At 42.2% G+C, this 25,834-nt stretch overlaps 1 protein-coding gene across 1 annotated transcript in view; it reads right to left on the bottom strand.

Moving 5' to 3' along the window:
- CDS1 (CDP-diacylglycerol synthase 1) overlaps positions 1-25,280 on the bottom strand; it is a 74,809-nt gene extending 49,529 nt beyond the window's left edge. The window contains exon 1 of the mRNA XM_032633716.1: positions 24,207-25,280. Within this exon, the coding sequence (XP_032489607.1) occupies positions 24,207-24,323 (117 nt within the window). The 5' untranslated portion in view covers positions 24,324-25,280. The remainder of the gene's footprint in view (positions 1-24,206) is intronic.
- Between the last annotated feature and the right edge of the window lie 554 nt (positions 25,281-25,834).

The raw sequence follows: 25,834 nt of genomic DNA, 5'->3' as shown, positions 1-25,834 counted from the left end.
GGTCTGAGCCCCACACATTAGGCTCCCCAGCCTGGGGGTTTTACATGGGGAAAACGAGCCCTCAGAACACTTGGCTTTGAAGGCCGGTGGACTTACTTTTGGGAGACCCAGAGGCTGTGGGAAGTAGAAACTCCATTCTTAAAGAGTGCACAGAAAACTTCTCACACTCTGGGACCCAGGACAGAGGCAGTAATTTGAAGGGAGCCTGGATCAGATCCATCTGCTAATGTTGGCAAGTCTCAAGTAGAGGCAGGAGACAACTGCAGTTCGCCCCAGGGAAACAGACACTGGTGGCAGCCATCTTGGGGAGCTCCTTCTACCATGTAGAAGTGTCCATCTAGAATTCTGATGCTGTCGAGTGATGCTGGATGTTGGCAAATGTCCATCTGGAATTCTCCTTCTAGCTTACTAGCCTTGGGACCCCGTCTGCCACCCCACCCCACCCCCACCCACCAGACTACAGGCACCAGTACTGGGATACGTCAAGCCAAGTAAGTAGCTGAGCATGTTACTTGCAGCCCCACCCATCAGAAGGCAGGTTACCTTAAGAACCTCTGAGCCCACAGCCACCCCTGGACACATCCCTGTCCACCAGAGGGCCCAGGACCTGGCCCCATACACCAGTGCCCAGGCACTAGACTCAGAACCCCCATGGCCCTACAGCCAGAGACCCTGGAACCCAGCTCCACACACCAGTGAGCAGGCACTGGCCCCCAAATGCTATGGGTTTAGGCGCTGCCCACCAGTGAGCCACCTCTAGCCTCAGGACAAGCCAGCCACACCCACCAGCAGGACAACACCAGCTCTGAGACACCCCTCAGCCAGTCACTCCAGGATCTGGCCCCACTAACCAGGGGGCTGACACAAGCTTCTGGACACCCTGGGTTCCACACCAGCTATGTCAGGAACCAGTCCCACCCAATAGCAGTCTGACACCAGTTCTGATACCTAGGCCCCACAACCTCCCACCCCAGAATCTGGCTCTGCTCATCAGTGAGCCAGCACTAGCCCTGGGACCCCCTGGGGTTCTGCACCCAGTGACCTTGTGACCCAGCCCTGCCAAACAGCAGCTGGCAGCCTGTGCACATGGCAGGGTCCAGCAACCAATAGGACGAGGGGCCAGCCATGCCAACCAGACCACCCCCATTAGACAGCCCTCCATGAGAGAAGGTGCCATGCAGTCCACATAGGGGGCATGCTTATAGCATATAGCTCTGATGACCAGAGGGGAATGTGCTGATAGGACATCTCCTACAAAGAGCCACTTCTCCAAGGTCGAATGTAACCAGTCTACCAGATACATAGAAATAATAACAGCATTTTGGCAAAATGAGGCAACAGAGGAACATGTTCCAAATGAAGAAACAAGATAAAACCCTGGAAGAAGGCTAAGTGAAGTGGAGATAGGCAATCTACCCAAGAAAGAGTTCAGGGTAATGATCATAAGACTATCAAAGAACTTGGAAGAAGAATGGATGAGTGAGAAGTTAGAAGTTCATAACAAAGAGTTAGAAGATATAAAGGAGAACCAAAAAGAGATGAAGAACACAATAACTGTAATGAAAAATACACTAGAAGGAATCAACAGTAGATTAAATGATACAAGGGAACAGATCAGTGAACTGGAAGACAGAATAGTGGATATCACTGAAGCTGAACAGAAAAAAGAAAAACAAATAAAAAGAAATGAGAACAGTTTAAGAGAGCTCCACTTCAACATCAGGCATACTAATATTTGCATCACAGAGGTCCCAGAAGGAGAAGAGAAATAGAAAGGGGCAGAGAACATATTGGCAGACATAATAGCTGAAAAGTTCCCTAACCTGGAATAGGAAGCAAACATACAGGTCCAGGAAGCACAGGGCATCCCATACAGGATCAACCCAAAGAGGAATACACCAAGACACATCATAATTAAAATGGCAAAAATTAAAGATAAAGAGAGAATATTAAAAGCAGCAAGGTAAAAATCAACAAGTTATATAAAAAGGAACTCCCATAAGTTTATCAACTGACTTTTCAGCACAAACTCTGCAGGCCAGAAGGGAGTGGCACGATATACTTAAAGTGTTGAAAGCGGAAAACCTAGCACCAGGAATACTCTACCTGGGAAGGCTTTCATTCAGATTTGATGAAGAGACGAAAAGTTTTGCAGACAAGCAAAAGCTAGAAGAGTTCAACACCACCAAATCATCTTTACAAGAAATGTCACAAGGACTTCTCTAAGAGAAAAAGAAAAGGCCACAACTAGAAACATGAAAACTACAAAGGAAAAATCTCATTGGTAAAGGCAAATATATAGTAAAGGTAGTAAATCAACTACCTACAAAGCTAGTAGGAAGGCTAAAAGACAAAACTAGTAAAATCATCTATGTCTGTAATAAGGAGTTAAGGAATACACAAAACAAAAAGATGTAAAACATAATGTTGAAAACAGTCATTGTAAGGGTTGGCGAGAACAAATGCACAGTTGTTAAAATGTATTTGAAATTAAGAAATCCGCAACTTAAGACAATCATGTATGTATACAGATTGCTATGTATAAACTTGATGATACCTAGAAACCAAAAATCAAAAATAGACACACACACAAAAAAGAGGAAATAATCCAAACATAACACTGAAGATAATCATCAAATCATAAGAGACAACAAAAGAAGAAAGGAACAAAAAAGAACTGCAAAAACAATTTAAAAAATGGCACCAAGAACATACATATCAATAACTACTTTCAATGTAAATGGACCAAATGCTCCAATCAAAAGTCACAAAGTGACAGAATGCATATAAAAACAAGGCCTGTATATATGCTGCCTATAAGAGACTCACTTCAGATCTAAAGACACACACAGACTAAAAGTGAGGAGATGGAAAAAGGTATTCCATGCAAATGGAAATCGAAAGAAAGCCAGGGAAGTAATAATTATATCAGACAAAAATAGACTTTAAGACAAAGACTGTTATAAGAGACAAAGAATATTACATAATGATATTATCAAGTGATCAATTCAAGAAGAAGATATAACAATTGCAAATACATATGCACCCAACATAGGAACACCTAAATAAATAAGGCAAATATTAACAGACATAAAGGGAGAAATTGACAGTAACACAAAAATAGTAGGGGACCTTAACACCCCACTTATATTAATGGACAGATCATTCAGACAGAAAGTCAATAAGGAAACACTGGCCTTAAATGACACATTAGGCCAAATGAATTTAATAGATATATATAGAACATACCATCCAAAAGCCGCAGAATACACATTCTTTTCAAGTGCACGTAGAATACATTCTCCAGGATAGATCACAAGCTGCACGTGTTAGGGCACAAAACAAGCCTTGATAAATTTAAGGAAACTGAAATCATATCAAGCATCATTTCTGACTACAACACTATTTCAATTACAAGAAAAAAATGCAAAAAACCACAAACACGTGGCTAAACACAAAAGGCTAAACAATATGCTACTAAACAACCAATGGATCACTGAAGAAATCAATGCAGCCAAAAATAAATAAATAAATTTATTTTTTAAAAACTCCAACAAAAATGTCCAGGACCAGATGGCTTCACAAGTGAATTCTACCAAACATTTAGGGAAGAGTTACCATCTATTTTTCTCAAACTATTCCAAAAATTTGCAGAGGAAGGAATGCTTCCAAACTCATTCTATGGTACCAGCATCACCCTGATACCAAATCCAGAGAAAGATATCACAAAAAATGAAAATTACAGGTCAATATCACTGATAAACATAGATGCAGAAATCCTCAACAAAATATTAGCAAACTGAATCCAACAATATATTTAAAAGATCATACACCATGATCAAGTGGGATCTGTCCCAGATGCAAGGATTTTTCAATATCCACAAATCAATCAACATGATACAACAAATTAATAGACTGAATAATAAAAATCATATGATTGTCTCAATAGATGCAGAAAAAGGTTTTGACAAAAATTTTTATGTAAAACACCCGTTTATGACAAAAACTGTCAACAAAGTATACAGGGAGCATACCTCAACATAATACAGGACATATATGATAAGCCCACAGCTAACATCATACCTAACAGTGAAAAGCTGAAAGCATTTCCTCTAAGATCAGGAATAGGGTGAGGATGCCCACTCTTGCCACTTTTATTCAACACAGTATTGGAAGTCCTAGCCATAGCAATCAAACAAGAAAAAGAAATAAAAGGAATCCAAACTGGAAAGGAAGAAGTAAAACTGTTACTGTTTGCAGTTGACATATTATACACAGAAAACCCTAAGGATGCCACTAAAAAACTAGTAGGGCTCATCAATGATGATAAAGTTGGAGAATACAAAATTAATATACAAAAACCTACTGCATTTCTGTACACTAACAGTGAACTACCAGAAAGAGAAATTGAGGAAACTATCCCATTTACAATCACATCAAAAAGAATAAAATACCTAGGAATAAACTTTCCTAAGGAAATAAAAGACCTTTACTCAGGAAACCATAAGACACTGATGAAAGAAATTGAAGACGACACAAACAGATGGAAAGATATACCATGTTCATGAATTTGGAAGACTAATATTGTTAAAATGACCATACTACCCAAGGCAATCTACAGATTCAATGCAATCCCTAACAAAATACCAATGGCATTTTTCACAAAACTAGAACAAATAATTTTAAAATTTGTATGGAATCACAAAAGACCCCAAATAGTCAAAACAATCTTGAGAAAGAAGAATGGAGCTGGAAGCATCACATTCCCTGACTTCATACTATACTACAAAGCCACAGTCATCAAAACAGTATACTACTGGCACAAGAACAGACACATAGATCAATGGAACAGAATAGAGAGCCTAGAAGTAAACCTAGGCACTTATGGTCAATTAATCTATGACAAAGGAGGCAAGAATATACAATGGAGAAAAAACAGTCTCTTCAATAACTGGTGCTGGAAACTGGGCAGCTACATGTGAAAGAGTGTAATTATAACGTTTTCTCATACCATATACAAAAATAAACTCAAAATGGATTAAAGACCTAAATGTAAGACTGGAAATCATAAAAATCCTAGAAGAAAACACTGGCAGAACACTCTTTGACATAAATTGTAGCAGTATTTTTTTGGATCAGTTTCCTAAAGCAAGGAAATAAAAGCAAAAATAAATAAATGAGACCTAATTAAACTTAAAGACTTTTGCACAGCAGTGAAAACCATCAACAAAACAAAAAGACAACCTACTGAATGAGAGAAAATATATGCAAATGTTGTGACTGATAAGGGATTAATATCCAAAATATATAAACAGCTCATACAACTCAATATCAAAAAAATCTAAACAACTCAATCAAAAAATAGGCAGAAGACCTGTATAGACATTTTTCCAAAGAGATAGGAATGGCCAAAAGGCACATGAAAAGGTGCTCAACATTACTAATTATCATAGAAATGCAAATCAAAACCACAATGATATATCATCTCACACCTGTCAGAATGACTATCGTCAAAAAGACCACAAATAACAAATGTTGTCAAGGATGTGCAGAAAAAGGAACTCTGTGCACTGTTGGTGGGATTGTAAATCGGTGAAGGCACTGTGGAAACAGTACGAAGGTTCCTGAAAAAACTAAAACTAGAACTACCATATGATCCAGCAATTCCACTTCTGGGTATATATCTGAAAAAATCAAAAACACTAATTAAAAAAGATACATGCACCCCAATGTTCAAAGCAGCATTATTTACAATAGCCAACATATGGAAGCAAGCTAGGTGTCATCAACAAATGAATGGATAGGGGGACCTTGAAGATGGCGGAAGAGTAAGACGCGGAGATCGCCTTCCTCCCCACGGATACACCAGAAATACATCTACACGTGGAACAACTCCTACAGAACACCTACTGAAGGCTGGCAGAAGACCTCAGACCTCCCAAAAGGCAAGAAACTCCCCACGTACCTGGGTAGGGCAAAAGAAAAAACAGAGACAAAAGAATAAGGACGGCACCTGCACCAGTGGGAGGGAGCTGTGGAGGAAAAGTTTCTACACACTAGGAAGCCCCTCTGAGGGCGGAGACTGCGGCAGGCGGAGGGGGGAGCTTCGGGACCGCGGAGTAGTGCACAGCAACGGGTGCGGAGGGCAAAGCGGGAAGATTCCTGCACAGAAGATCGGTGCCGACCGGCACTCACCAGCCCGAGAGGCTTGTCTGCTCACCCGCCGGGGCGGGCGGGGCTGCGAGCTGAGGCTCGGGTTTCGGTTTTGGACGGAGCGCAGGGAGAGTACTGGGGTTGGCGGCTTGAACATAGCCTGAAGGGGTTAGTGCACCACGACTAGCCGGGAGGGAGTTCGGGGAAAAGCCTGCACCTGTCGAAGAGGCAAGAGACTTTTTCTCCCCTCTTTGTTTCCTGGTGCGCGAGGAGAGGGGTTTAAGAGCGCTGCTTAAAAGAACTCCAGAGACGGGCACGAGCCGCGGCTAAAAGCGCGAACCCCAGAGACGGGCGGGAGACGCTAAGGCTGCTGCTGCCGCCACCAAGGGGCCTGTGTGCGAGCACAGGTCACTCTCCACACCCCTCTTCCGCGGAGCCTGTGCAGCCCGCCACTGCCAGGTTCCCGGGATCCAGGGACAACTTCCCCGGGAGTACGCACGGCGGGCCTCAGGCTGGTGCAACATCACGCCGGCCTCTGCCGCAATGTCACGCCGCCTCTGCTGCCGCAGGCCCGCCCCGCACGCAGTGCCCCTCCTTCCCCCCCACCCCCCACCCCCCGGCCTGAGTGAGCCGGAGACCCCGAATCAGCGGCTCCTTTAACCCCGTCCTGTCTGAGCAAAAAACAGACGCCCTCCAGCGACCTACACGCAGAGGCAGGGCCAAATCCAAAGCTGAGCTCCTGTGAGCTGTGAGAACAAAGAAGAGAAAGGGAAATCTCTCCCAGCAGCCTCAGAAGCAACGGATTAAAACTCCACAATCAACTTGATATACCCTGCATCTGTGGAATACCTGAATAGACAAGGAATGATCCCAAGTTGAAGAGGTGGAATTTAGGAGCGAGATCTATGATTTTTTTTCCCTTTTCCTATTTTTGTGAATGTGTACGTGTATGCTTCTGTGTGAGATCTTGTCTGTATACTCTTGCTTCCACCATTTGTCCTAGGGCTCTATCCGTCCATGGTTTTTAAAAAAAATTTTTTTTCTTAATAATTAATTTTAATTGTAATAACTTTATTATACTTTACCTTCGTTCTTTCTTTCTTTCTTTCCTTCCTTCCTTCCCTCCTTTAGACAACGAATCACCCCAAATTGAGGAGGTGGTCTCTGAGAGCAAGATTTATGATTTTTCCCCCTTTACCTCTTTTTGTGAATGTGTATGTGTATGCTTCTGTGTAAGATTTTCTCTATATAGCTTTGCTTCCAACATTTGTCCTAAGGTTCTATCCGTCCCTTTTTTTATCTAAATATTTTTTAATTCAATAACTATATTATACTTTATTTTATTTTTACTGTATCTTCTTTCTTTCTGTCTTTTTTCCTTCTTTCCCTCCTTCCTTCCTTCCTTCCTCCCTCCCTCCCTCCTTTCTTTCCTTCTTTGCTTCTTTCTTCCTTCCTTCCTTTCCTCCTTTCCTTCTTTCTTTCCTCATACTTCTACTAATTCTCTCTACTTTTTCTCCCTTTTATTCTGAGCCGTGTGGATGAAAGGCTCTTGGTGCTCCAGCCCAGGAGTCAGGGCTCTGCCTCTGAGGTAGGAGAGCCAACTTCAGGACACTGGTCAACAAGAGACCTCCCAGCTCCACACAATATTAAACGGTGGAAATCTCCCAGAGACCTCCATCTTAACACCAGCACCCAGCTTCACTCAACGACCAGCAAGCCACAGTGCTGGACAACCTATGCCAAACAACTAGCAAAACAGGAACACAACCCCACCCATTAGCAGAGAGGCTGCCTAAAATCATAATAAGGCCACAGACACCCCAAAACACACCACCAGATGTGAATCTGCCCACTAGAGAGACAAGATCCAGCCTCATCCACCACAACACAGGCACTAGTCCCCTCCACCAGGAAGCCTACACAACCCACTGAAACAACCTTAGCCACTGGGGACCCACACCAAAAACAACGGGAACTACGAACGAGCAGCCTGCAAAAAGGAGACCCCAAACACAGTAAGATAAGCAAAATGAGAAGACAGAAAAACACACAGCAGATGAAGGAGCAAGATAAAAACCCACCAGACCTAACAAATGAAGAGGAAATAGGCAGTCTACCTGAAAAAGAATTCAGAATAATGATAGTAAGGATGATCCGAAATCTTGGAAGTAGAATGGACAAAATGCAAGAAACAGTTAACAAGGACCTAGAAGAAATAAAGATGAAACAAGCAACAATGAACAACACAATAAATGAAATTAAAAGTACCCTAGATGGGATCAATAGCAGAATAACTGAGGCAGAAGAACGGATAAGTGACCTGGAAGATAAAATAGTGGAAATAACTACTGCAGAGCAGAATAAAGAAAAAAGAATGAAAAGAACTGAGGACAGTCTCAGAGACCTCTGGGACAACAGTAAACACACCAACATTCGAATTATAGGGGTTCCAGAAGAAGAAGAGAAAAAGAAAGGGACTGAGAAAATATTTGAAGAGATTATAGTTGAAAACTTCCCTAATATGGGAAAGGAAATAGTTAATCAAGTCAAGGAAGCACAGAGAGTCCCATACAGGATAAATACAAGGAGAAATACGCCAAGACACATATTAATCAAACTGTCAAAAATTAAATACAAAGAAAGCATATTAAAAGCAGCAAGGGAAAAACAACAAATAACACACAAGGGAATCCCCATAAGGTTAACAGCTGATCTCTCAGCAGAAACCCTACAAGCCAGAAGGGAGTGGCAGGACATACTGAAAGTGATGAAGGACAAAAACCTGCAACCAAGACTACTCTACCCAGCAAAGATCTCATTCAGATTTGATGGAGAAATTAAAACCTTTACAGACAAGCAAAAGCTGAGAGAGTTCAGCACCACCAAACCAGCTTTACAACAAATGCTAAAGGAACTTCTCTAGACAAGAAACACAAGAGAAGGAAAAGACCTATAATAATGAACCCAAAACAATATAGAAAATGGGAATAGGAACATACATATCGATAATTGCCTTAAATGTAAATGGACTAAATGCTCCCACCAAAAGACACAGATTGGCTGAATGGATACAAAAACAAGACCCTTATATATGCTGTCTACAAGAGACCCACTTCAGACCTAGAGACACATACAGACTGAAAGTAAGGGGATGGAAAAAGATATTCCATGCAAATGGAAACCAAAAGAAAGCTGGAGTAGCAATTCTCATATCAGACAAAATAGACTTTAAAATAAGGACTATTAAAAGAGACAGGGCTTCCCTGGTGGCGCAGTGGTTGAGAGTCCGCCTGTCGATGCAGGGGACATGGGTTCATACCCTGGCCTGGGAAGATCCCACATGCCGCGGAGCAGCTGGGCCCGTGAGCCATGGCCGCTGAGCCTGTGCATCCAGAGCCTGTGCTCCGCAACAGGAGAGGCCACAACAGTGAGAGGCCCGTGTACCGCAAAAAAAAAAAAAAAGAGACAAAGAAGGACACTACATAATGATCAACGGATCGATCCAAGAAGAAGATATAACAATTGTAAATATTTATGCACCCAACATAGGAGCACCTCAATACATAAGGCAAATACTAACAGCCATAAAAGGGGAGATCGACAGTAACACATTCATAGTAGGGGACTTTAACACCCCACTTTCACCCATGGACAGATCATCCAAAATGAAAATAAATAAGGAAACACATGCTTTAAATGATACACTAAACAAGATCGACTTAATTGATATTTATAGGACACTCCATCCAAAAACAACAGAATACACATTTTTCTCAAGTGCTCATGGAACATTCTCCAGGATAGATCATATCTTGGGTCACAAATCAAGCCTTGGTAAATTTAAGAAAACTGAAATTGTATCAAGTATCTTTTCTGACCACAATGCCATGAGACTAGATATCAATTACAGGAAAAGATCTGTAAAAAATACAAACACATGGAGGCTAAACAATACACTACTTAATAATGAAGTGATCACTGAAGAAATCAAAGAGGAAATAAAAAAATACCTAGAAACAAATGACAATGGAGACACAACGACCCAAAACCTATGGGATGCAGCAAAAGCAGTTCTAAGGGGGAAGTTTATAGCAATACAAGCCCACCTTAAGAAGCAGGAAACATCTCGAATAAACAACCTAACTTTGCACCTCAAGCAATTAGAGAAAGAAGAACAAAAAAACCCCAAAGCTAGCAGAAGGAAAGAAATCATAAAAATCAGATCAGAAATAAATGAAAAAGAAATGAAGGAAATGATAGCAAAGATCAATAAAACTAAAAGCTGGTTCTTTGAGAAGATAAACAAAATAGATAAACCACTAGCCAGACTCATCAAGAAAAAAAGGGAGAAGACTCAAATCAATAGAATTAGAAATGAAAAAGGAGAAGTAACAACTGACACTGCAGAAATAAAAAAAATCATGAGAGATTACTATAAGCAACTCTATGCCAATAAAATGGACAATCTGGAAGAAATGGACAAATTCTTAGAAATGCACAACCTGCCAAGACTGAATCAGGAAGAAATAGAAACTATGAACAGACCAATCACAAGCACTGAAATTGAAACTGTGATTAAAAATCTTCCAACAAACAAAAGCCCAGGACCAGATGGCTTCACAGGTGAATTCTATCAAACGTTTAGAGAAGAGCTAACACCTATCCTTCTCAAACTCTTCCAAAATATAGCAGAGGGAGGAACACTCCCAAATTCCTTCTACGAGGCCACCATCACCTTGATACCAAAACCAGACAAGGATGTCACAAAGAAAGAAAACTACAGGCCAATATCACTGATGAACATAGATGCAAAAATCCTCAACAAAATACTAGCAAACAGAATCCAACAGCACATTAAAAGGATCATACACCATGATCAAGTGGGGTTTATTCCAGGAATGCAAGGATTCTTCAATATATGCAAATCTATCAATGTGATAAACCATATTAACAAATTGAAGGAGAAAAACCATATGATCATCTCAATAGATGCAGAGAAAGCTTTCGACAAAATTCAACACCCATTTATGATAAAAACCCTCCAGAAAGTAGGCATAGAGGGAACTTTCCTCAACATAATAAAGGCCATATATGACAAGCCCACAGCAAACATCATCCTCAATGGTGAAAAACTGAAAGCATTTCCACTAAGATCAGGAACAAGACAAGGTTGCCCACTCTCACCAGTCTTATTCAACATAGTTTTGGAAGTTTTAGCCACAGCAATCAGAGAAGAAAAGGAAATAAAAGGAATCCAAATCGGAAAAGAAGAAGTAAAGCTGTCACTGTTTGCAGATGACATGATACTATACATAGAGAATCCTAAAGATGCTACCAGAAAACTATTAGAGCTAATCAATGAATTTGGTAAAGTAGCAGGATACAAAATTAATGCACAGAAATCTCTGGCATTCCTATATACTAATGACGAAAAATCTGAAAGTGAAATCAAGAAAACACTCCCATTTACCACTGCAACAAAAAGAATAAAACATCTAGGAATAAACCTACCTAAGGAGACAAAAGACCTGTATGCAGAAAATTATAAGACACTGATGAAAGAAATTAAAGATGATACAAATAGATGTAGAGATATACCATGTTCTTGGATGAGAAGAATCAACATTGTGAAAATGACTCTACTACCCAAAGCAATCTACAGATTCAATGCAATCCCTATCAAACTACCACTGGCATTTTTCACAGAACTAGAACAAAAAATTTCGCAATTTGTATGGAAACACAAAAGACCTCGAATAGCCAAAGCAATCTTGAGAACGAAAAAAGGAGCTGGAGGAATCAGGCTCCCTGACTTCAGACTATACTACAAAGCTACAGTAATCAAGACAGTATGGTACTGGCACAAAAACAGAAAGATAGATCAATGGAACAGGATAGAAAGCCCAGAGATAAACCCACGCACATATGGACACCTTATCTTTGATAAAGGAGGCAGGAATGTACAGTGGAGAAAGGACAGCCTCTTCAATAAATGGTGCTGGGAAAACTGGACAGGTACATGTAAAAGTATGAGATTAGATCACTACCTCACACCATACACAAAAATAAGCTCAAAATGGATTAAAGACCTAAATGTAAGGCCAGACACTATCAAACTCTTAGAGGAAAACATAGGAAGAACACTCTATGACATAAATCACAGCAAGATCCTTTCTGACCCACCTCCTAGAGTAATGGAAATAAAAACAAAAATAAACAAATGGGACCTAATGAAACTTCAAAGCTTTTGCACAGCAAAGGAAACCATAATCAAGACCAAAAGACAGCCCTCAGAATGGGAGAAAATATTTGCAAATGAAGCAACTGACAAAGGATTAATCTCCAAAATTTACAAGCAGCTCATGCAGCTCAATATTTAAAAAGACAAACAACCTAATCCAAAAATGGGCAGAAGACCTAAATAGACATTTCTCCAAAGAAGATATACAGAATGCCAACAAACACATGAAAGAATGCTCAACATCATTAATCATTAGAGAAATGCAAATCAAAACTACAATGAGATATCATCTCACACCAGTCAGAATGGCCATCATCAAAAAATCTAGAAACAATAAATGCTGGAGAGGGTGTGGAGAAAAGGGAACACTCTTGCACTGCTGGTGGGAATGTGAATTGGTTCAGCCACTATGGAGAACAGTATGGAGGTTCCTTAAAAAACTATAAATAGAATTACCATATGACCCAGCAATCCCACTACTCGGCATATACCCTGAGAAAACCATAATTCAAAAAGAGTCATGTACCAAAATGTTCATTGCAGCTCTATTTACAATAGCCCGGAGATGGAAACAACCTAAGCGCCCATCATCGGATGAATGGATAAAGAAGATGTGGCACATATACACAATGGAATACTACTCAGCCTTAAAAAGAAATGAAATTGAGCTATTTGTAATGAGATGGATAGACCTAGAGTCTGTCATACAGAGTGAAGTAAGTCAGAAAGAAAAAGACAAATACCGTATGCTAACACATATATACGGAATTTAAGGGGAAAAAAATGTCATGAAGAACCTAGGGGTAAGACAGGAATAAAGACGCAGACCTATTGGAGAACGGACTTGAGGATATGGGGAGGGGGAAGGGTGAGCTTTGACAGGGCGAGAGAGAATCATGGACATATACACACTAACAAACGTAGTAAGGTAGATAGCTAGGGGGAAGCAGCCGCAAGGCACAGGGATATTAGCTCGGTGCTTTGTGACAGCCTGGAGGGGTGGGATAGGGAGAGTGGGAGGGAGGGAGACGCAAGAGGGAAGACATATGGGAACATATGTATATGTATAACTGATTCACTTTGTTATGGAGCAGAAACTAACACACCATTGTAAAGCAATTATACCACAATAAAGATGTTTAAAAAAAAAAAAACAAATGAATGGATAAAGAAGATGTGGTGTATATATATATATATATATATATATATATATATATATATACAGTGGAATGCTACTCAATCATAAAAAAGAATAAATTTTGCCATTTGTAACAACGTGGATGGACCTGGAGTGTATTATGCTTAGTGAAATAAGTCAAACAGAGAAAGACAAACAGTGCATTTTATCAATTACTTGCGGACTCTAAAACAAACAAAAACAAAACAAAACAAAGAACACAAAGCTAACAAAACAGAAACAGACTCACAGATACAGAGAACAGACTAATGGTTACCGGGGGGAGAGGGAAGGGGAGACAGGCGCGATAGGGGTAGGGGATAAAAGGTACCAATTACTTTGTATAAAGTAAATAACTACAACGATATAAGGTACAGAAAAAAAAATATGTTTTTTCAAAACAGGAGACAATCCTAATGAAACAGGTCAAACAGGCACTATCATTGCTGTTTTACTTATAGGTAAACTATGATCAAAAGCATTTGCTCTGGTGGTGTGATTTTTTATAAAGTTATTTAAAACCCAAACTGACTTCTAAGAGTGCATGGACAAGAACTATGTGTGTATGCTGGGGCCGTTACACACACATGGTCACTGTAGAACCTCCAGGGATTGAGTGGCTAAGGAATTTTAAGAAAAGAGTTGCCTCATGCTCAGTTTTGAAGTTGTTCATTCTGCTGTAAGGAACAGCCTCCACTCCTATGTCCTCCCGTCTCCTATACCCACCCCTAGCAGCAACCTTCATTAAAGAGTGCTACACACACAAATGCTTTGGGAGAGTGGTTTACTGAGGGGGGAATTGGGGGAAGGGGACTGAACTGGGTCAGAGGGAAGAGAATATTCACAGGAGGTGAATACAGGCAGGAGCATCGAGCAGAATCTTGGGCCAGAAGTGATACTAGGAATGAAAGCGCCTAGGGATTCAAAACGTTTAGGAATCTCAAACCAAACTCAGTCTTTATTAGCACCAAAGTTTTGGCAAATTTCATCACCCCTTCTAACTGATCCTTTATCCATAAAATGGAAACATTTAATATAATACCAAGGACTCAGTTAAGTCAATGAAATAGTAAGCTATTATTACTATCGAATCCAATTCCTCATTAAGTGGCTTAACAAATTAAATGTTAGCCTTGGGGGGGTATTATCAGTTTTCATAAAGCAATAATAAACTTTTGTTTACTAACTACAACTTTCTTACTAAACAATTATAAAATTAAATGTGACATTATACCAAAAATGACAAATGAAACAAATGTCACATTTCCACTGTGACAGAGTCAGTTGGCCCCACAGCAACTTAAACAAAGAGAGATGTTGACTAGTAAACCACCAGACAGGACATCTCCTGAAAACACCAGGGAATCTGCTGTTAGTCAGATGTGCCAGCAGGTTTTTGACATCTAGAATGATGGAACACATCACATTTTTTTCTTTGCTTTGCTCTCTTTTTTTTCACCTTCAGTAACCCAGAGCGTTGCAGACTTAGTGTGAGTGGTAGTCGAGATAGTGACTAATGGAAATGGCTCCATAAGGGCACATGACCAGGTTGCAGAAAGAGCACCAGACTAGGAGTCAGGAGTTGCAAGTACAGTGATCACTCAGTACCTGGTGGGAGTGGGGGAAGGGGGGTGGGGAATAGTTCCTGGACACCTTCAGATACAAAAATCAGAGAATATAACCTACACAATCCTCTCATACACTTTAAATCATCTCTAGATTACTTATAAAACCCAATACAATGTAAATAGTTGTAAGTACAATGTAAACAGTTGTGAGTATGCAGCAAATTCAAGTTTTGCTTGTTGGAACCTTCTAGGATTTTTTTTTTCAAATATCTTGATCCACAGTTGGTTGAATCCACAGATTTGCAAACCACAGATATGAGGGCTGACAGTACTGATTCCACCTCTAACTAGCACTATGACAAAAGGCAAAACACTTAACCCTAAAGAAACTCAGCCCTTGGTTTCCTTAAAAAATAAAACCATTGGACTTTCAGCACACCACCTCAAAGTCCACTTGGCAATAATGGTGATGTGCCACACCCTTCCCCAGTAGTTCATAAGCTTTGTGAGAAGAAGAAATACTATTGGCCTCACTTTTGACTCACAAGAGGCTGGCAGACGACCTTGCGCAGTGGCTGGCATTTATTAGGCACTATGTAAATATGTGTTGAATGAACTGAGTCTGTCAGCTCATGCTAACATTTAAGATTAAAATAGTTCTCAACTGTTCTTGCTAGGTGAGTAATTTTGGCCAAGTCACCTTGCTTGGGAGCTCAGTAGCACTTACATAAAATGAGGGCTTCTGACTATGAAAGATTACTCTTTTCCAAATGTAAAATGATAATGAAAGTATTTCTGGTAAATGGTGGATGAAAGTTGAAAAAATTAAATTTTCTTTATTACCGTGTAAATCTAATTCCTACAGTGAAATGTACTTAGAAAATAAAAGCAAAAGTACTTTACAAATATTGATTTATTTATACCTCACATTACCTTACAGATAAGTAATCACATCCTTTTTGTAACTGAAAAAATTTAGGCTCAGAAAGGTTGAGTAAAGTGCCCAAGTTTACACAGCTCTAAGCGATGTAGCCAGGATGCAGAAAGGAAATTAAAATGACAATTTTCCTCCAAAGTGATCTACAAATTCAATGCAATCCCAATCATCTCATTAGGCTTTTTTTGTGTGTGGAAATGTACAGACTGATTCTAAAATTTATATGAAAATGCAAAGGACCTAGAAGAGCCAAAACCACCTGGGGAAAAGAACTAAAACTGAAGGACTTACACTACCTGTTTTCAAAAGTTATTATAAAGTTGTTACTGCGGTACTGGCATAAAAGAAAAAAAATGTCAATGGAACAGAAGAGAGAGTCCAGAAATAAATCCACACTTCTATGGCCAACTGATTTCAACAAAGTTGAAAGGTAAATTCAATACCTGATGCTGGAATAATTAGATATCCATATGTGAAAGGAAGGAAGGAAGAAGAAAACACTTTGATCTGTACTTCACACCTATTACAAAAATTAATTCAAAACAAATCGTAGACATTTACATAAAGATATAAAAATTCCATAAAATCTTTGGGACCTAGGGTTAGGCAAAGATTTCTTAAATATGACAACAAAAGTATGATTTATATAAGAAAAACTGATAAATAAAAGTACTTCAAAATTAAAATTTTCAAAAGAAAGTGTTGGGCTTCCCTGGTGGCACAGTGGTTAAGAATCCACCTGCCAACAGGGGGGACACGGGTTCAAGCCCTGGTCCAGGAAGATCCCACATGCTGCAGACCAACTAGGCCCATGTGCCACAACTACTGAGCCTGTGCTCTAGAGCCCGCGAGCCACAACTACTGAAGCCTGCACGCCTAGAGCCCGTGCTCCACAACAAGAGAAGCCACCGCAATGAGAAGCCCGTGCACTGCAACGAAGAGTAGCCCCCCGCTCTCTGCAACTAGAGAAAGCCCGCATGCAGCAATGAAGACCCAACACAGCCAAAAATAAGTAAATAAAATAAATAAAATTTAAAAAATAAATAAATAGTAAATCCTAGAAGATTTCCAAAATCATTATTAAAAAAAAAAGACAGTGTTAAGAGAATGAAAAAACAGCTATAGACTGGGAAAAGATATTTGCAAATCACATGTCAAATAAAGGTCTTGTGCCCAGAACACATAAAGAATTCTCAAATTCAATAAGGAAACAATCAACTCAATTAAAATACATGGGCAAAATATTTGAACAGACATCTCACCAAAGGCAATACACAGATGGCAAATTAGCATATGAAGAAATGTTCAACATCTTAGTTACTAGGGAAATGCAAATCAAAACCGCAGTAAGATACTATGACACATCTTCTAGCATAGCTAAAATTTAAAACTGAACATACCAAGTCTCAGAGAAGATGTGTTGAAACTGGACCTCTCACACACTGCTGGTGGAAATGTGAAATGGTACAACCACTTTGGAAAGCAGTTTGGCAGTTTCTTAAAAAGTTAAGTAATACATCCACCCTATGACATAGTCATTTCATTCCTAGGTATCTGCCCCAAATAAATGAAAGTATATATCCACACAAAGACTGTACACAATGTTCATGGCAGCTATATTTGTAATAGCTCCAAACTGGAAACAACTCAAATGTTGAAAAAAACGAATTGGGCTACATCCATACAGTGGAATACTACTCAGCAACAAAAATGAACATTGAAGTATGCAACAATATGGATGAATTTCAAAATTATGCTCAGTAAAAAGAAGCCAGACATGGACTTACCTGGTGGGGCAGTGGTTAAGAATCCGCCTGCCAACACGGGGGACACAGGTTCGAGCCCTGGTCCAGGAAGATCCCACATGCCACGGAGCAGCAAAGCCCGTGCACCACAACTACTGAGCCTGTGCTCTAGAGCTCACGAGTCACAACTACTGAGCCCACAAGCCACAACTACTGAAGCCCATGCGCCTAGAGCTCATGTTCCGCAACAAAAGAAGCCACCGCAATGAGAAGCCCCCACACTGCAATGAAGAGTAGCCCCTGCTCACTGCAACTAGAGAAAGCCTGCGCACAGCAATGAAGACCCAACGCAGCCAAAAAATAAATTAAAAATAAACAAAAGAATCCAGACAAAATGTACATATAGTACGTATATGTATACATACATATGCATATGCATACACGTATGTTTAGAATTCCACTTATATAAAATTCTAGAAAATACATACTCATCTATAGTGCCAGAAAGCAGATCAGTGGTTATCAAGGTGTAGAAGGGGAATTACAGAAGGGCAGGAACAGACTTTTAGTGGTGACGGGGTTTGTTCATCATCTTTACTGCAGTGATGAACTCATCGGTGTTGCACATGTCCAACTGCACAGTGTAAGTATGGTCACTTTAGTGTATGTCACTTGTAGCTATGGTGACTCCTGAAGAGTGTGCAGGAGCCAGCGGACAGGGAAAGAGGACTGAGGTGCTTCTCAATACTGGAGACTGGAAAGCAGGAAGAACAAGGGCATGGGATTCCAGACCATTCAAGATGATGGCTCCAAAGTCTCTAAACTAATGAAGGTAAGCAGCAGTTTAGAATGAAACAAAGGATAACGTACTAAATCAATCACAATTTCCACCCCTTTTACACCTGGTCCCCTAAAGAATGAGTCAATCAGGGTCAGCTTCTCCACTATAGGTCCCTTGAGGTTCACACTGATCCCATGCTGTACCTAGTACAGCATTAAAATTGCAAACAAGCAAAAGGAAACCCTCAAATGACACAGAGCTCTGTGCCTAAAAGGAGGGGGCCTTTTAAAAATCTTGAAGCTAAACAGGTCTTACTTGAAAGAATGGTAGGTTATACTACTCATTTCAGCATTTTCTCTCAGTCTCTTCATTGTTTCCATGTATTTTAAAGATGTGAGAAAGAAACTACATGCCTTCACCCCACAAAGCTTACTGCCTCCATGAACATGACTTTAGAATCCAATCATCTTCATTACCATAGCTTTACTATTCCCAGATGCTTGCTCTGGAGCTAACTGTTCATCACAAGAACTTCTGAAAAACATCAATCCTTTAATAGGAAGCACCAACGAACAAGTTTCCTCCTAAAACTCTTTGATCCCTTGCCTCAAAATCCTTGCCTGGCAATTGCCGCCAATCCCAAACTGTTACATTGTGATCCTTACCCAGTCCTGATCAAGACCCTGCATTGAAAGACCTGCCTTAAACCAAACTTCCAATTCTCAATAAAATCCAACCTTGCCTTTCCCCCTCCAAGCTCTGCCAAAGCTTAGTATTGAGGTGGTGTTTTTCCTCACCACAGGAAGCAATAAACTCAACTTTGTCTTATCAGCTGGTGGGCTGGTGATATCTGGGGAGCCAACATTCAAAAACTGTTGTTAAATAAAATGAATATGCTGCAAATGACAACATGGAAACTTATTTTGGGTGATAACAGTGACTAACAATTGATGAACAATTGGGGAATACCAACTTACATTTTATTCTGGACATCTAGATCTACATATTCATATTTTATTAATGACCTATATTTAGGTGGAAAAATATAGAAAATGTTTAGTACACCTTCAAGTGACACCAAGACAACTCACAGTGAAGTGCACCAAAGTGAAGAATTTATGGAAATACAAGTTCCAAAATTAAAAATTTATTTTTTAAATATTAGAATATTTTTGAAAGAAACTACACCCATCTCAAATGAGGAAGGACAGAAGTTAACTGACCTCCAGACTGTTTCACCCTCAACTTTGCAAACCCAAATCTGTATCAGAGTAGCATCCCCACATACGAGTACATGGGGTCCTCGTCTGACCAGTGCACTATTCCACCTGTGCTCCCTGTACTGGCCACAGATTCCCTGTGCACCCCCTTCTCTCCCACTTCCGGTCCAGTCAGTTAGGTCTTAGCTTCACTTCAATTGCTCAATCTCTCTCAATCCATCCAGGGCTTCAACAGCCCTCTTTGAGCTTCCGTCCACTTTCTTGCCTACCCTAACTGTGTTCAATCCTGGCCCCCCTGGCTCACTCACTCCTCTCTGGCATCCTTGTCCTGGCATTCCCGACCACAATCACTCCCAGTGCCTTTCTTATTCTCAGCCATTAAATGGGAAATATTCCTAACCCATATAGCTGAGGAACAAAAAAAGAAAGATGTGAAATTACTGTTTTCTCTAAATCACTCTACAAGCATCAACTATTATGACTACTACTGCTACTGAGTTAAGAACCATGCTAATTCAATACATAACAAATTTGTGTTGTTTTAGTTCAACTGAAGCTTCACTGAGTTTGATAATTCTGCCAGTTGCCTCTTGGTCATCTTACATCACACTCTCTAAAATGACATTCCAAAGGTATCCCAGTCAGAGATGAGCTCTAGTTCCAGCTCTGCTACCCACTTAAGGTCATTTCGGGCAATAACAAACACAGTCTAGGGCAAGTTTATTATTTAAAAATACACACACACACACATATATATACACACTCACACACATATATATATATGGTTGAACTAAATTGTTTCTAAGATCTCTTGAAGCTCTGTGTTTCTCAGACCCTACTTTACTGGGAAAATTTAAAGCATCAAACACTGATCTCTCCTCTTCTGCTTTTCAAAATGTTTCTGTATCTAACCTCGATTCCTTCTTTCCTTTCCTTGAATACTCCAACCACCTGTACTCTCCACACCATGTCTACTTTCTTTTTCCTAGGGACTGCCCACCCTCATATCAGCATCTGCACTCCCACTTCTTTCCTCCTTCCTTCCTTCCTCCTTTCTTCCTCCCTCTCTCCCTCCTTTCCTCTCTTTCTTTCTCCCTCCCTCCCTCTCTCTCTTTCTTTCTTTCTTTATCTTTGGCTGCGTTGGGTCTTCTTTGCTGCACACGGGCCTTCTCTAGTTGAGGTGCACGAGCTTCTCATTGCGGTGGCTTGCCTATGTTGTGGGGCACAGGCTCTAGGCACGTGGGCTTCAGTAGTTGCAGCACGCAGGCTTCAGTAGTTGTGGCTTGCAGGCTCTAGAGCACAGGCTCAGTAGTTGTGGCGCACGGGCTTAGATGCTCTGGGGCATGTGGGTTCTTCCCAGACCAGGGCTTGAATCCGTATCCCCTGCATTGGCAGGTGGATTCTTAACCACCGCACCACCAGAAGTCCACTGACTTCTTTATATGAATACCTATCTTCCCTTCCTTGAAAAAGGAAATTTTCACTTGATCCTCCAAGTCCTCTCTAGCTGCTATCCTATACTCCCTTCCACCGGCACTTCCTACAATTACTACCAATATTTTACATCTCACATTCCTCGGCCTAAAACGTGGCCCACTTCTCTTAAGATCTTTTGCTGGGGGCTTCCCTGGTGGCGCAGTGATTGAGAGTCTGCCTGCTAATGCAGGGGACGTGGGTTCGTGCCCCGGTCCGGGAAGATCCCACATGCCGCGGAGCCGCTGGGCCCGTGAGCCATGGCCGCTGAGCCTGTGCGTCTGGAGAGACCACAGCAGTAAGAGGCCCGTGTACTGAAAAAAAAAAAAAAAAAAAAAAGATCTTTTGCTGGGACTTCCCTGATGGCACAGTGGTTAAGAATCCGTCTGCAAATGCAGGGGACACGGGTTCGAGCCCTGGTCCGGGAAGACCCCACATGCCACAGAGCAACTAAGCCCGTGTACCACAACTACTGAGCCCGTATGCTGCAACTACTGAAGCCCACGTGCCTAGAGCCCGTGCTCCGCAACAAAAGAAGCCACTGCAATGAGAACCTCGTGCACCACAACGAAGAGTAGCCCCCACTTGCCGCAACTAGAGAAAGCCTGTGCACAGCAACGAAGACCCAATGCAGCCATAAATAAAAAGAAAGAAAGAAATTGAGAGGGAAATTAAATGAATATTATAAAAATATAAAAGATCTTTTGCTAAATTCCATGTTCTCTGCCCCTTCCTCATTTCTAAATACTAGTGAGAATATCCTCTAAGCAATTCTCTGGACCACAGAACTTTCTCTCAGTATGTCTCCAGGTCCTAAACAATGAGAAGGTCATGTTAATAACGCCGTTATAAAAAAAGACTACAAAATGGCACAGGAGTATACCATAACAGCAGAATATAACACACTTCCTGCGCTTCTTTCATTAATTCCATAAGAGTTTTGCCTTTACTGCAACTTGAATGGAGAAGGCACTTAAAATAATTTCAATGGACCAAATATTAACCAGCCTCCGATGTGCAAACTGATTTTATAATGGTCCTTGACCTGGAAATACAGGTGCATTCAAATATACACCCTGATAAGAAAGGACATACAGAGGATAGAGTTCAGTGACACAAAGCTTGCCAAGTCAAAAGTTCCTTGCAATAAACTCTAAAAGTATGCAATATTTTAGATATGGTTTAGAAAATGCTCATCCTTGTCTAAGAAATGTTAACAGAACAAGTTACACATGGCAACACCTACTCTCAGAAAACAAAATCCCGCTGGGTATGTATTAATGAAAACCAATAGTGTGGCATTTATAAATAAATAAATAAATATGCAGTGAGGTAACCCACTCACAGATAGCTAGAGACAACAGTTCTAATGAGTCAAATCAAACCAGAGAAGTAGTTTCCATTTTAAATATATTAGGGTGTTAAGAAACTAATTAATTCAAAAGTTATTTTATGGATGGCTTCCTTGAACATGTTTTTTCTTATTAAAAGCTTGTTCCAGTTAAGGAAGTGAAAATGGGGAAGCTGGTATTTCCTTGATTCTAAACTGTATCAGTGCTAAAACAAAACAAACCCCAACCTAATTAATTCTATTTTTGGTCTAGTTTCCAAGGCAGTTTTCACAAAAACTATTCTTTGCCCACTCTTTTTAGCTTTGTAACATCAACCTTCAGAAGCTAGAAACTGTTACACTTTGTATAATTCCTTGATACATATGTTCTATCACAGACTCATTGTATTCCACCTGCCTATCAAGGGTAGGGGGGAAAAAAAGGATCTGTCTTCCCATTGATTCTAAAGTTTCATGCCTAAAATCACTGTTAAATTTATTATTTCATGATGTTGTGGGATATGTTCCTGCCAGAGCTTTATAAGGGGTGACCTCAAGTTCATCAACAGCAAGTTCCAGGTGGAACCTCCTCCAAATCAGAACTTCTGAGTTCTGATGAGTGAGTGAGTCTCAGCAACAGTGCAAACCAGAAAAAAGGGAATCAGGAAACAGTTTCTAGTTCCAAAAGGCCACTGACTTGACCTTGAGCAATCTACTTCACTTCTGTAATTCAAACTGCAATACCTGCTTCCAAAAAAGAATGCTTCTAGGAATAGCTTAAGTGCTTTGAGTTTCTAAGATAAAATGGAATTTTATAAACAGAAGATTTCATAAAACAATCTATTGCCTGGCCCAATTTCCTAAACTTATTACCAAATAAGCTGAACTTTGACTTTCTTCTACCTTTAAAAAGAACAGTGGCATTACATCTACTTACAAAGGCAATCTACAGAAATGGGAATTTTAAAAGTCCTCATGAATTAACGTGTCAGGTAAAATGAAATCTACTGCTGCACTGTCGGCCGTGGAGGGTCACAACTAGGTCACGTGTAGGAGCCTCTCAAACCTCCAAAATCTATTATACTGAAAAAGGATAGAGGAAACGAAAGTGCTGATGGGGGAGCGCGAGAAGCCAAGCCTCCAGCGTCAGGATCCAATGACATGTTAGAAGCGAAGGTGCATGACTTAAGTTTAGTTCTTACTAACTGTGTTCCTCTCCCGAGAAGAGGTGTGAGGTAGCAGCTACTAGAAAGCTGCAGCTCTCAGGGTGGCAGGCTCCATCCCGATTCTAGCGTTGGCCCCAGATCCCGGGAAGGGGGACTGGAATGGGCAGAAACTAAATTAGAGTCAAGTTGAATCATCCAGCTACCCTGGAAGCGGTCGCGGTCATCCTGGGAAACGCACCATCGCTGGGGGCCGGGTCCCACTTGAGGGAGAAGGAAACAAAGCGAGGCCGGGAGGGCGGCGCAGCCCGCAACTTCACCTGACATTCAGTGGGGCCCCACCCTCCCTCCCAGGTGTCCCGGCCCCAGCCAGGACCCAGCCGGGGCGCCGGCGTGCGCCTCTCGCGGCTCTACTTACTTTGTCACTGGTGCTCTCGGTTTCGTGGTCGCCGCCGGCCGCCTCTCTCTCGCGGGGTGGCGGCGCCACCGCTCCCCCGGGGCCGGGGCAGCCTCCCCGGTGCCTGAGCTCCCACATGTCCCGCTCCCGCGCGGCCGTGGCGCTCTCCTCCAGCGTCCCGAAACCCGAGCTGCACGCGCGGTCTCGCCGGCTGGCCGCCCTGCCACCCCGCAGCTACACACCCGACGTCCCGCAAAGCCGCGGCCACTAACACGCCCCCACCGTGGAGGCGCCGCCGCCGCCTCCCGCCGCGCCGGGTCACCCCCAAAACGGCATCAACGAGCGAGCGCTCGAGGCCGCCCCCTGCGAGCGCGGGGCCGGTAGAGAGAAGAGGGGCGGGAACCGGGGGCGAGCTCGGAGTGCGGGGCAGGCTCGGGGCGCCCGGCCCGAGCGGAGAAGGTGGGGGCGCGGCGGAGCGCGGCCGCTGGTTGCCAGGTGCACGTCCCCACGCAGAGGCCCAGGTGGGAGGAGAAGAAAGGACGGGGAGGGAAGGAGGAAGAGTGACCCGTTTTAGCGCTTCACCGGGCTCCGGCCGCCCGGGCCCTGCCACTCCCAGCCCCGCCCCCAGACTCAGGAGTCGGCAGGTCCCGGCCCCCCTACACCTTTCTCCGGGTTGCTGCCTCCCGCAGCCAGGTCACGAGCCGCAAGCCCCGCCCCGCCCCGCCCCGCCCCTCTGCGCTGCACTGCGGTTCCCACAGCCCCGCCCCCATCGCGGAGGGGTGACGTCATGGGTCCGGACCGAGGCTCCGCCCGGGTCTCTGCGAGCACACAGGTGGCGGCATTGAGAAAATGTTCGGGCTGGAACAAAGGTGAGGAGCAGGGAGGTGGAGGAGGGATGAGCAGCTTGCTTAGAAGTGAGGCGTGAGAACTTGTGGACTCGTCACGGAGCAACTGGGCTGAAAGAACTACTCGAAGACGCCTGGTCAATACTGAAAGCACTCAGCACTACCCCTTCGAACGGCTCCGCGGCCGCCGCAGCTTGATACACCGCGGAGTGTCGGAGGTTCAGAGGCGACCAGAAGCAGAAACTTGTCTGGCAGGAGGAACTTGATGACTTCGCGGCATTGTGACCCAGTGGCATCGCTTGCAAAACAGGAGATGCCTTTGCCTCACTGGGCGTCCTGGGTTGGCCAGTTTCAACCACATACCCAAACTCTGTCTCCAAGACACTCGAGTATTGAATCTCTCAAAATTCACTGCCTAGGGCCTGAAGAGAGAACCAAGACCCTGAGGTGCCAGGGGATGCAGTTGCCAACCAGCTAATCTCTAAGCAGTCATAGACCTTGGGCTGCTAAAGTTGGAACAGGAAGGGCACAAGATCCGCATTAATTCCGTTCCAAATCCTGTTTAGAAGGTGATTAGTTTTCTTGACATGTATGTACCACCTGGTCATTACTGACAAGCTGACAAATGGGGGGTGGGGGGGGAGACAGGCCGTCATACAAACAGGACAACGTTCAGGAAAGCACCCTTATAGAAATAAATCAACAATAGAAATTTCTTCAGGTCATTACTGACACCCTGAAAATAAGTAAGGTTGTTCCGAAAATTGAATAACAAGCAAAAACAGAAAGTCAAAGTAGGAGGCA

The sequence above is a fragment of the Phocoena sinus genome, chromosome 5 (assembly GCF_008692025.1).
Source record: "Phocoena sinus isolate mPhoSin1 chromosome 5, mPhoSin1.pri, whole genome shotgun sequence".
Lineage (NCBI taxonomy): Eukaryota > Metazoa > Chordata > Mammalia > Artiodactyla > Phocoenidae > Phocoena > Phocoena sinus.
This window is presented reverse-complemented; position numbering and strand designations above follow the sequence as displayed.